At 41.4% G+C, this 13,679-nt stretch overlaps 1 protein-coding gene across 1 annotated transcript in view; it reads right to left on the reverse strand.

The window, feature by feature from the left end:
• The window catches only part of Far2 (fatty acyl-CoA reductase 2), a 102,697-nt gene that overhangs the window by 4,750 nt on the left and 84,268 nt on the right, over positions 1-13,679 (reverse strand). Inside the window, exons 4-9 of the mRNA XM_028757626.1 lie at positions 12,741-12,920; positions 7,966-8,143; positions 7,438-7,482; positions 6,414-6,532; positions 5,689-5,756; positions 248-419 (exon numbers count right to left, since the gene is read on the reverse strand). Of these exons, the coding sequence (XP_028613459.1) occupies positions 248-419; positions 5,689-5,756; positions 6,414-6,532; positions 7,438-7,482; positions 7,966-8,143; positions 12,741-12,920 (762 nt within the window). The remainder of the gene's footprint in view (positions 1-247; positions 420-5,688; positions 5,757-6,413; positions 6,533-7,437; positions 7,483-7,965; positions 8,144-12,740; positions 12,921-13,679) is intronic.

Here is a 13,679-nt window from a genome sequence, read left to right on the forward strand (position 1 = left end):
GACAGAGATGGTAGCCATGAAGTGTGAAAATGAAAATGGGACCATCATTAGTTCTTGCCACAGGATGGCCACACAACAAGCAGTGAGTGAGGCCGGTGTCATCAGTGTGTGTGTGTGTGTGTGTGTGTGTGTGTGTGTGTGTATGTGACAGAGACATTTATCTTCTTCAATCCTCAACTGCAGAGAAGATTAAGTACTTTGGGTTCCATGTACTGATACTATTAAAACTATTGCCCCAACTTCTCACCTGGGTTTCCTTCCAGTAAGCCTCAGATAGAAGTCATAGATGATGGCTGGGGCCCGGTGGCTGACGGCGTTCCAATACTGGTTGGAGAAGTTGTTGGTGGTAAAGTCAGCATTTGGCCTTCTGAAAGCACTCTCAAATGGGATTTTTTCGATGGTCGCCAAGACCTGTAATCCTGGAACAAAAAGAAGTGCTATCTCAGAGAATGTAAGTCTATTATCTTCACACTATCTGCAGTACAGGATGACAGACTGTGTTTGCTGTATAACATCAAGAATCTGAGACCATGAAGATTTTTTTGACTGCCAGGTAAATACTACACAGTTAAGCAATGTGACTGCACTAAGAATGAACTTTTTTTTTTGGGGGGGGGGTAGGAAATTGAAACAGGGTCTCATTATACAGCTGTGGTTATTTTGAAACTCACTATGTAGACCAGGCTGCCTTGAACTCAAAGAGATCCTCTTGTCTCTGCCTCTCAAATGCTGGGATTAAAGGCATGCACTACAATGCCTGAACTTTTCTTAAAACATTTACCCACAAATAATTGAGGAAATTTCTCATTCAATATGAGGACAGGGTATTCAAAAGTATGTGTATCTATTCAATTCTGGATTTTCAAGTCTACTTTGAAAGGCCTGCGACAGAAGCTGGGAGGACCCTTTGCAAAGCTATCAGGAAAGGTTTTTAAATGTTCTTAACAGAAGTTTCCATAAAAGTATAAAGATGGCGTTCCTTGGGTGGTTCACTTAAGGTGCCACAGAGATTTTATAATTGCCTTCATTTTCGTATTATTTAGAGTAGCTTATTTAAAATTTTTAATATTTGTAGATATAATAGTTTCTTTGAGAACATTCATTTAAATTAAATTTAACTTAATTGGATCTTTTTCAAACAATGCAGTTTATTATTCAATTATGATGAAGTTATCAGTTATTGTGGTAATTTGATTATTGTCATCTTTCAAAAGATACCAAGAAATCAACATGTTAAATAAACACGTTTTTGGTTAGCTTTAACTCAAAAAGGAGAAAGTTAATTGAAAAACTGAATCAATTGATAAATGATCTGGATCAGACTGGCCTATTGGCATGTCTTTAGGGTATTTTCTTGAATTTTTAATTGGATACAGGATAGCCCAAGCCCGCTGTAGGCAGCACCATCCCTTGTATGGTGGTTTGAGTAAGAATGGGCTCCATAATGTCATATATTTGAACGCTTAGTCATTTGGGAGTGGTACTACTTGAGAAAGAATAAGAGGTGTAGCCTTGTTGGATTGGGTAGATCTTTGTTGGAGGAGCTGTTTCACTGGGGATAGGATTTCAGGTTTCAAAATCCCAAGCCAGGTTCAGTGCCTCTTCTTCTTCCTGCTGCATGCAGATCCATATGTAGAACTCTCAGCTCCTTCTCCGGCACTGCTTGCATGCTGTCATGCTTCCTACAATGATGATAATGGACTAAACCTCTAAAACTGTAACCAAGTCCCAATTAAATGATTTTTTTTAATATAAGAGTTGCTGTGGTCATGGAATCTCTTCACAGCACTAGAACAGTGACTGAGACACCTGGGCAAGCAGTCTTGGGACTATATCCGAGAGCTAACCATAGCCCGTACAGTGAGCAAGCATCATTTCTACATGACTGAATCAGTTGCTTGCTCAGAAGTAATTCTGTATAGAATAGCAACCAGGCCTGCCTTCAAGTTTCTGCTTGAGTTCCTGCCTCAATGATGGACTGTAACCTAGAATGTAAACAAAATAAATCCCTTCTTCCTCCAAGCTGTTTATGGTCGATGTGTTTTATCAAGGCAAAATATGTAGTGAACATTCACACTTAACAGCTATAGAATTGACCTTGATATACCTGCCCTTTTCTGACACATTTTACAGCACCTTTAAATAATAATTTGTTTTCCCCCCTTTTCAGTAAGTCAACCAAAATCGTTGGAGTTATCTTGATCTTCTTCTTTGTTCAACAACTCTTATAACACTGAACACCAGAATAATTGGCCTTCTCCTTGAAAAGTATCCACCTTCACCGTTTCCATTGTTGTCACGGGTAGGAGCTGTCTCTGTAGGTTATATATTGGGGTAGACTCAGCATTGGACCTTGCTGTGCTCTTGTGCCCCAATAGTCTGATGTCCATACAGCAGCTAGGGTGAGTCTTTGAAAATGCTACTTAGGGTTAGACTCTCTTATTTGGAGGGAAGCAAAACCCTTATTCCAGTTGATAAGACCTTTTAGCATCTGCGTCTTCTTACCCAGAGAGAAAATGTTTCAGAAGACGGATAAGGCCCTGCAGGATCTGCCCGACCCTCACTCCTGCGCCCATCCTTCTAGGTTCATTTTCTATCATTTACCTCTAAGTTGCTGCTCAATACAAGATGACCTTCCTGTCCTTGAATATGAATAAAGAGCTATTGTACTGATGGACCCTTCAGCCTATGAGACATCTTTCAGCTGTCTTCTGACAAGCACTCTCTTGCCTTGGGTCTCTGCTGAGATACCACATTACCAGAGCTGTTTCCTTGACCGCCACATAAGAAATCATCCTTCTTACCTCAGTCTATTGTTCTTCCATCACTTAATCATATCTGGTGTATAATCTTGCTTTTGTCCCTACACAGACCTTGAGAAGGGGCTGGCAGGCAATTGGCACTCAGTGAATACATTTGAACTGAATGAAAGAGTATCTCAGTAATACATAATTTCTATTTCCTAAGTCTATCTTGACTCTGTAGTTATTTCACTGTGGTCTTATTTTACTGTGGTCTCATGTCACTAAAACAAAAAAAAATTTAGATCATTTTAGATGTTCAGACTAGGAAATGATTATTAACCTGTGATAGTTTAGCTGGCTATAAGATCAATATACTAGTCAGCCTTGTGTCTTCCCAGTAACCATTCGAAAATGTATTTATTTATAAAGATACCATTAATTATTAACAAAATTATACATCTCCTAGCTCCTAGGTATAAATCTGATAAATGTTTAAGAACTATATGAAGGGATGAAGTTTGTTTTTCCTTGACGTTCATTAGAGACAATGAATGGATGTTACATGTCCACCTATCCAGCTGTCAGTTACTCTGCATGACATTTGAAACTACAAATGTTCAGCCTATGGTGACTTTACTAGTGGTTCCAGCTGGAAGCATTTGGATCACTTCTAATATCCCTGTTGTGAGGCATAAATGAGTTTCAAACTAATCAAACTCGAATTAGTGAACAGTGACATCCTAATGTGCTGTTACGCTTCTTGTGTGGAGGCTTGGCACTGGATGAAGGACATGACCACCTAAGCATATCTGCTGTGGTGTGAGGGGAGGGTAAGCATGTATGTACAGTATTTATCATTTCTGGAAAGGAACTTCTCAAGTTACAGCCTATCATACAAGAAGCTATGGCACCTGGCTGTTCTGCTGCCATGATACCATTACTCCTCAGGTGGTATCCCTGAAGCATGTAGAGTAAGTTACTGTTGTAACACAAAGGGGAGCTGTGTCACTGGGAATTCAAGCCTTCACTAACCTTCTGTTACCATTAGGTCTTTATTTCCAAGGGTGTTGGGCAAGTAGATTCCATCCCTTATAAGTAGACAAGATGTGGTGGTTTGAATAAAAATGGCTCCCATAGGCTCATATATTTGAATGCTTAATCACCAGGAAGTAGCACTTTTGAAAGGATTAGAAGGATTTGGAAGTGTGGCCTTGTTGGAGTAGATGTGGAATTGGAGGAAGTCTGTCACTGGAAGTGGGCTTTGAGGTTTCAAAAGCCCATGTAGGCTAGGCCAAGGCACATTCTCTCCCTTGTCACTACTTGCAGACCAGGATGTAGCTCTCAACTGCTTTTCTGGCACCATGCCTCCCACTGCTTGCTGCCATTCTCCCCAACATGATGTTAATGGACTAAGCCTCAGAAACTGTAAGCAAGTCCCCAGTTAAATGCTTTTGTTTGAGAATGACCTTGGTCATGGTGCCTTTCACAGCAATAGAACAGTGACTAAGACAGAAGCCAATAGAGTCTGTGTAGTATGTGTTTCTTAAAGCAGAGACCGCCAGCTTCTATAATCACATAGAAGGTTCTGTGGCCTTACCTAAGGTCCTTGATCAAAGGTTCTGGCTTTATTTTTTGTTTCAGTGGTGACTTATATTTTCTTTTATAAATTAGTGGTGGAAGGATTACTCACACAGAAGAGAGACAGGAGACCTGGCTTCACTTTCATTTCAGGGACTAACTAGCTCCCTTTATCCAAGGAGCTTGTTTGATTTTTCTGGGCTTCATGTTAGTTAAGCACCCCAGATTCTTTTTAAGGTCCTTTTAACTGTAATCACCTCTAATTCCATAAAGTGAGAGTTTTCAGGAAGGAAAAAAATTTTAAAAATACTACATCCTCTAAGCTCTTTTTGGAAAAAGAGCTTATTTTATGTGGAGTTGTGTGTATATGTGTGTGTTTCTGTGTGGGTATGCGCACATTCCCTGAAGCTATAGTTAGTTATAGGTGACTGTGAGTCAACTGATGTGGGTGCTGATAACCAAACTAGATCCTCTGCAAAAGCAGTACACACTCTTAACTGTGGGCCATTTCTCCAGCCAGAGTACACACTGTCTTATTTGCATGGGTGGGATCTTAGATATCTCCCACTACTGATACAAAAACAGATTATCTTACTATTTTGAAATTTGGAAATAAATTCTGTTTTAGAAATGTGATGTAAATAACTTAGGTTTATGAAGAAAAGAACTTGATCATAGATAACTTTGTGTTTGCAACTTTGCGAGTACAAAGGACACAGTGTATGTGCTCTGAATGGGAATCAGACCAATACAACAACTCGAGAGTCTACAATCTCAGACCGTGGCAAGAAAACCAACTCCCTAGGCAATAAAGGAGCACACCATTGGCTGACTGGTCAGGCAGATCCCTAGATATATGAGATCTGTTACCAACAGAACACTTAGGGTCACAGGTACTGAACAGTTAGGGGCAGACAGCTGCAGAAATGGATTTGTCATACACTGCCCCATAACTGAGGTGGACTGTTGTGTGACCTTGCTAAGTCTGCCACTGTTTATCTACATACTTAGAAATGCAGCAGAGGGAAAGGCCACCACGAAAGGCACAGGTATGTGGGAAGCGGATTGTCACCAACACTATCTTTGCCAATTTTGTTTTTAAAACCTCCTGTCAGACTTTTCATTCCATGTAATGTAATCATACATGTAATCAATCATACATGTAATCATGTATTCCCACCAACCATTTTTTATATCACTGTATACCCTAGTTAGCTGCAGCACATTAATAATTGGCAGAGATTTTTCTCTCTTTATGGTTTTGTGTTGGCTTCTTCCTCAGCTGTGTTCTTGGCTGCAAAACACATTCTGTTTTTTCCCTGGTCAATACAGGTAGTTATGTGCTTACGTAGTTAAAGGCACTTACCCATTTCATACCAGTTACAGGGATTGAGATTACCAGATGTGGAATGGTAGATTAATGTTGATTTAGGCCTGGAAGGAAAGATCAAAGTTCAATAAATACGACGAAATTGATAACTAATGAAAGATAAAGGAAAATAACACTGAGGTTTCAAAAACTCCCGTGGCTTCTATAATCTACACAGTACTTCCAGATTCTGCAGTTCTACACAGTACTACCCAGTTCTTTCCTTGAGTTGATAGGAAAAATGGAAAAGACAAAGTACACACATTGATATGTCACATAGCTGTGGAACACACATGCTCGAGTTCACATGAGAAAAACGTCATTCTCCTTGTCATGTATGACAAGACAGAGCCACACGCACACAACCTTCTCTTTGTACCAACAATTTCCTGTTTTATCTCTTGGCATTTACCAGCAACTAAGTAGCTGTCCAATAAAATATATACTGTGCTGCCATTTCATCAACTAATATTTTAGGATGTTGAATAGGAAGAAAACTTTTTTTGGTTATTCAAAAATTCCATGGTAAGTCATTTAATGGTACATTGCTTTATAACCCACCAAGTACTAATCAGTTTTCATACACCTTAGCTGGTATAGGAAGGTACATTGGGAATTCTGAGATACTGAACAAACATCCTATTGTTTTGTAGTCCTGTAGACAAAAAGAGTGACTGACATCAGCTCCCCCATCTCTCACGGGCCTGTGTAAATGTACTTACCTATGAACTGCAGTATACCATCCTACTGCTATGGTGAGATTAACAACCGTGTCAACTGGAATCACATCTGCCACTGCCATGGGAGTCGCTTTTATGGACCGAAGAAATCCTTTCCCAGTCTGCTCAGGAGACATGGAGCATAAAATATAAACCAGATGTAAAGTCACAGCCAGGACTAGTCTCTGTGTGTGGGAGTCAGTCACTAGCCCTCTGCTTTTGCTGTAAGAATCCATCAGTGGATGGGCACATCTCTGTGCACGCGTGTGCATGCCCGTGTATGTGTGTGTAAACTAGCTGCTGTTCTTTGTCTATTAAAAATACATGTTTAAATGATGTTTATTTCCCATCTAGACTGTCGCAGAGAAAGCAATGAAAGCAGTCAAGGAGTCAGGGAATTATGCGTGTCCACAAGCCCATGGGCCCACAGGCCTCCAGACCCACAGCGTTTTCTATTCTAGTGCTAAGGATTGCATAATCTTTGGGATACATTGTTTTTTTGTTTTTGTTTTTTGTTTTTTTGTTTTGAGACGGTGTTATATAGCACAGGTGGGCCTTTAACTTCTAATTCCTTTGCCTCTCTTTAATCTGGTTATTTCAGGTATGAGCTGTCACACACACTCAGTTTATAAAGTGCTGGGCATCAAACTCAGGGCTTCAAGTATACTAAACCAAGCACTCTACCAACTGAGCAACATTCCTCTTGAGGCTAATCTTTTCACCATATGCCCGATTGGCTGCATTAGTTCAAGCCATTAATAAAGTACCTTCACTTTATGGCAACAAAAGGAAAATTTTTGGTGTGCAGACATCTCCAAAGTAAAACTGAATAACAACTGAGCATGTTAGTCACCTCTGTCCTGATGATAAAAGCAACTTCCAGCAGCCCCATCTTCCAGTTAGTGACTCTAGATCAGCCCCTCCCTTTATCACCACACATACTTTTGCGTCAAGGAAGCGTGAGTCAACACTAACACTTGTTACTGTTCTCTACTCCAAGGGGTTACTTTCTCATCTTTGTACTTACCGCAATAATGAGTCCGCTGGGTCCATTTAAATTATCAACCCAACCCTGGAAAGAAAGATCTTTGTTGGTTACATGTTTCAGAAAATTGTTATCCTTAGACGGTCCAGTCTGCTCATGTGGGGGAGGGTGCATGGGGACGCGTATATATGCGTGTGTATAAACCCATTTGTAATATTAATTGGTCATAACAGGAAAAGAGAAGAAGAGGTGGGGAGAAGGAATGAAGGGATGAGTAAAAGAGGGTGTAAGGAAGCAGGAAAAGGAGAAGAGTGTAAGAGAGAAGGGCATAAGGGGGGAGGGAAAGGAGGGTGTAAGGAAGGATGAGGGTGTAAGGAAGGATAAGGAGGACGTAAAGGAAGAGAAGGAGGGTATAAGGGAGGAGGAGGAAGAGAAGGAGGAGGAGGAGGAGGAGGAGGAAGAGAAGGAGGAGGAGGAGGAAAAGGAGGAGGAGGAGGAGGAAAAGGACAATCAGAAGTTGGTTTTTAAGGCACCTGGCTTGAAGCAAAGCAGGGAAAGTGTTGGGCTCACCGGGAAGGGCTCCTGCCAGGTCGCTCCCACTATGGAGGGCCTGACAATGGCCACATTTAGGTTTCCACTTTCTTGCTGGACTACCACCTCTCCCAAGGCTTTGGTGTAGGTGTAGGTGTTGGGCCGGTCCCCAATCAGCTTGGGAGTGATCTCTTCAATGATAGAGTCATCTAACCACCTGAAGGCAGAGAATTTTTTTTTTTTAGTAATATCCACTGTACGATAGGAGAAGAAGAAAACAAACACAGCCAGTCAAACAAATCTTCCACCTTTTGGCTTGAATTCTGAAAGGCAGAACCATCTCAGGGTCACAAAGACAAGTGTGTGTGTTCAAATCACTCCTCCATATACCTTAGTTAAGTCTGCTTCCTCCCACCCAGATACTTGATTATTTCCATGGATATGTAATTTGCTGCATCACATGTAACCCTTATCTTAGCTTCTATAGTAACTCTCATTAGTGTGTCTACCGAAGGGTGTATGAGTGCCAAGCCCATCTCCAAGAGCAAGACCTCAGCTTAAGGTCTCCTCCAAGCTGTTTCTTTTCATTCAGGATTGTCCAGTGAAGTCATCTTGTACCAGTTTTAAACCTCTAGTCTTTAACTTTTAAAATTTCAGTGTTTCCACCATCAAAGAAGCTACATTTGGCAGACTTAATATCCTGACATAGTATGAAGATCTGTTTAGAATCTAAGCTAAAAACTTGATGACTGTTGAGGGCTTCCAATGATTCTGGTGTTAACTGGAGTGAATCCAGAGCTCTGCAGAAGCACCAACTGCACAGCTACTTAACACTGATCAGTGCCGCTTAGGGGTGATAGGCATTACCCGAGCATCAGCCTAATTAAAAATATGCCAGAGCCATTGTAATAATCCCATCCTTCGACACTTCTCTATGCAAGCATTATTGTCATTTAAATATGTAGTCCTTCTTTTAGGTAGCAGGGCTATTTGGTTAAGTTTTTTATATAATGTAAAAGTGTCAGGCTGCCTGAATACATTCATGTAAGTCTTTTAAAAATATTTTTAAATTATATTTATTTATCTTGTGTGCGTGCAGAGGAAGAGTGTGCATTTGCCACAGAGTCAAGAGAACTTGTGGGAGTCAGTTCTCTCCTTCTATCATGTGGGCTCTGGGGATTGAATGCAAGTCATCAGGCTTGGTGGACAATCTTGCCAGCCATGTTCCTGCAATCCTTAAACAGATGTGTTCAGTGCGTTCATTCTGATTTTATAGGAGAAAGTACAACTCTACTATTCTGATTGTAGGAAACATTAGCATTTATCCCTCTACTCCTATGACAAACTGTTAAACACTGTGTCTGATGGTAAGATCTATTCAGAGTTATGGCTATGAATTTCAATCACTCTTACTGACAGTGGGGCAGAATACAAAGACTGGCCATAATGGTTTCATTTTCTTTCCTTTGCTCCTATTAGTACTGAGTATAATATGGACACACAAATTCCCTAGGGTTGAATGTGGAAAAGTAGAGAAAATCCCTAGAATCAAAACAATTCCAAACACAGAGAAATAGAAGATACTAAATTTTATATCAAATATTAAATTTGTATAAAGTACTTGCCATGCAAGTGTTGAATAGTAGAGTTTGGACCCCCAGATCCCATATAAGACAATTTGTCAGCCTATCTGTAACACCAGCACAGGGAGGCAGAGAGAGGCTCACTGGAACAAATTGTACAGCTGGACTAACCACATCAGCAAGTTGCAAGTCATCCAAGAGACTCTGCCTTGCAATACCACGGAAGCTATTGAGAGATATTTGACATCAACTTTGAGCTGCCATATGCTTTCACATGTGTATACACACATCTGTGTGCTCACATGTGAATATACATGCATGCACACCATACACACATACACAAGCCAAGAAGAATTAAGTGACCACAGGAGAATTGAGAGAATGATAGATTAGACAGTCACCTAGGCAGTCTTGATAACCCTCGTTATCTAAGGGAGACTGATTTTCATGTAACCTATGCATATCCTAATGTGTATTTAAGTCTTCTCTAAATTACTTACTACATTGAGCATAATGTAAATGCAATGTGTTTGTTGTATTATTTATGGAATAATGACTGAGTACAGACACAGTATTTAGATTGACATTTGGTTGAATGTAAAGACAAAAAGTCACAGATACAGAGGGTAGCTGCTCCAGTGTCAGTCACCTTCTCTTATTTGTAGGTAATTAACCACCAACAAATCAGTGAATTAACTAACCTGAGACCATTTTCCTACACCAATACAAGACTACAAAAAAAAAAAAAAACAAGTTTAATTTTAACAAGGCTGTAAGGAAAAACAAATTCAAGAGAAAATCAGAACCTAGCAACCACAGGGAGTCAGTGTCACACAGAACAGCTCTCTGTAAGGGGTCATAGCTGAGGGCTCTGGGGAAAGTTAGCTTGTCTTACAGAGTATTGGCTCCATAGATGCCTAAGGATGTGGGTATGAGTGCCTATTGCACTGTTCAGAAGGCTTGCTCCTACTACTCAGTTCTGTGTATCCATTCATGTTCCCTTCATTTTTACTCACAAAAGATGGCTGATTATATCTGTTCTAAGTCCTGGGTTATCATGAGGACAGGCATGCACATAGGCAGCTATAAATGAACCAGTGCAACATGTCTCTCCTGCCCTTCCACTCCTATCTCATTCTCAGAGTGAGGAATTGAACCCAGGGCTTTGCACATTCACTCTCCATGCCCAGGCCAGTGGTTGTGTTCTGTTTTAATAATGCAAGCACAGAGGGTTTAAAGTAACCTTTCTTCTACTGTCCCACTGATGATTTTCTGTCCCATCTTGTCCCCCTCTGGATTTGGAGGGGAGGACAGTATGACAAATGCCCATCCACCACTGCCTGAGGACCTCTGCTGTGTTCAGTTACAGCTCTCTGCTATTCTCTTTCCCGTTAGTTCTTCAAAACCATCAATTAGCACGGAAAAAAAGATGCCGCATGAATCAACATACGTTTCTGAAATTAACAGAAAGTCCCACACTATGTCCGAGGGTGTGTTTTGAACCCACAGCTCTCCAGTTCCCAAATTTGACTTCACTTCATTCCTATGAGCCTTCAAGTTACTTAAGTTGCTACAAAAGAATCGTAAAGCCATTAATGATTGTAGCAGTAGGTGTATATATGATACAGTTAACACAGCACAGGCTCTTCTACCTTATGCCATCCTTTAATATTATGGAATGAATAGCTTCATTGTTTGTGCATAGTTGCATGACATGGGGATTGTGTTTCTCCTAATTTATCTTCTGAAAGACAGATTTACAAGTATTTAGAGGAAAGCTCTCCGGGAGAGAATGTAGGAAGTCCATGATGACATTTCTTATCTTCTCTAGTCAGGCTGTTTCATGCTTCATGTGACTTCATGCTTCCATGTTTGATATGTGTGTGATTCTAGACAGTAGCCCAGAGAGCAGATATTCCATTACTTTATTCATGTGTCTCATCATCTTTCTGTCCTTGGGATCCTGCTTCCTTAGTAGAGGGTACCACATGTGATCCTTGGGTGGGGCCAGTTTCTATACCATGTAAGATTTAGGGAAGCAGGGATGGATGGATGGATGGATGGATGGATGGATGGATGGATGGATGAATGGATGGATGGATGGATGGATGGACATATAAGAGAGCAAGTAGGTAAGGTAGGAAAGTGTGCCCCAGCAGAATCCATCTACAGACCATCCCCTGCTGGATGTTGGAAGAATTAGATTCTTCACCAAACCTGTTATCCCCCAGCACTATAGCAACTGACTTATATAAATTCGCTCATCATCACAACTGTAAGGTAGGATCTGTGGTAATTAGCCTCTGGGTCTGTATCTGAGGGGTTGTGTTGACTGTGTTGCTTAAGGTGGGAAGACCCATTCTTATGTGGGAGAGACCAGCCCCTGGGCTTGGTTCCTGGGCAAACAAAACAAAACAAAACAAAACGAAAACAGAAGACAACAAGATGAGCAGGAAGATTCTTCTTCCTTGTTTCCTGACTGTGGACTCAATGTGGTCAGTTCTCTTCCACTCCTTCATCTATGGCTTCTCTGTCATGCTGGACTATGCCCTGTAACTCTGAACCCAAAAAATGCCCTGTCCCCATAGGCTGCTTTGGTTAGGTTATTTTATCAGAGCAACAGGAAAATAACAAAAAGGGGCCCTGGGGGCTCAGAAAGACTGAAACAGTCAGGGTAAAACAATTCACACAGATAACAATTTATCAGCCATGACCCCTATCAGTCCAACTCCAAAAATCCTCTCTTGATCATTTATGCTCTATTATCTAGTGATGCTAAGAATCGAGGAACACATTTGTAGCCCAGTGATTCTGCAGCCCTATACTTAACAAGATTTTTCTTTAGGGATTTTTCAGTCTTGAGACTATAGCTCAGTGGAAGGATGTTTGCTTAGCATGCACACAACACTGGCTCCAATTCCTATATATCAATTCCTAGTACACACACACACACACACACACACACACTGAGAGAAAGAGAGAGAGAGAGAGAGAGAGAGAGAGAGAGAGAGAGAGAGAGAGAGAATATGAATTTCTATCTTCCTTCCCTTCAGTGTCATATCTCTTACTGGAAGAAGGGACTAGCAGAGAAAAGTAAGGCATTTTTCCAAAGCACTTTGCTTTCCAAGTTTACTACGTCATAGCTTCATTAACAACCCCAGAGAAACCATGGGCTGCTGTCCAGCCCCTCACCATGCAAAGCTGCCCAGTCCCTCATCTGATTCGACTTACTCCATGGAGTCAATGATCTTTCTTGGCTCCACAGGGCATGGGTAGATGACTTCATCGATGTGGCTCAGGTTGCAGTTAGAAAAGGCAGTGGAGATGTGGATGAAGGCTTCCAGCTTTGGCATCTGGCTGGCCATTAGCAGGAGCTGCTGGGTGGCGGTGACGTTCAACTGCACAGCTTCTCTGGAGAGGATGAAGTAGAAGGAAGCTGTAGCCCCGAAAGTTGGGAGGAGCTAAGGTGGGAGGAGTAAGGAGAGGAAGAGGAGAAGGAAGAGGAGGAGCTGGAGGGACAGAGAGGTAGAGCCATGGAGGAGGATCACACTCGGGTCCAGGATGGTCTAAGGTAACAACTTATATCTAGGTTAATTAATTGAGAAACATCTATAATTATGTGGGTATCTTGTTGATTGAGCATTACCAAATATATAAAGCCTTTGGATAATCTTTAAACATTAGTCTCATTTATACTGGGTACCACATGGATGGGATGGTCTGGGCTCAGCCCAGTCTTGTGGAGACGGCATGGAAGATTGGCAGAGCCATCTCCCATGCTGGTGTCTCGTGGGTGGCAGGGCTGGTGAGAACACACTGCTGCTCGCTTGTGGCCTCGGGCCTAGCCTAGTTGGGAACATGGCGGCTCCGTACATGTGCTGCTGTTTTAAATATCTCCTTCAACAGGAAGCAGTAAAGACACTCAGCATACCTGGTGTACCACACTGTGACTGTACCTTCTTCAATGACTGGCCTACCACACTGTGATTGTACTTAACCCTGGGGCTGATATACGAAGCTTTTTAACTTATTGTGTATATGCAACGACTATACCTACTTCAGTACTAGGTAGATGGCTGAGATTTTGGTGGTACATCATGAGACAAGGAGGAAAAGGATGGCCTGTGGCTTCATAGATCTGTGACACATGAAATCATAATGTGCCTCCTG

Source organism: Grammomys surdaster, unplaced genomic scaffold (assembly GCF_004785775.1).
Source record: "Grammomys surdaster isolate TR1022 unplaced genomic scaffold, NIH_TR_1.0 126176, whole genome shotgun sequence".
Taxonomy (NCBI): domain Eukaryota; kingdom Metazoa; phylum Chordata; class Mammalia; order Rodentia; family Muridae; genus Grammomys; species Grammomys surdaster.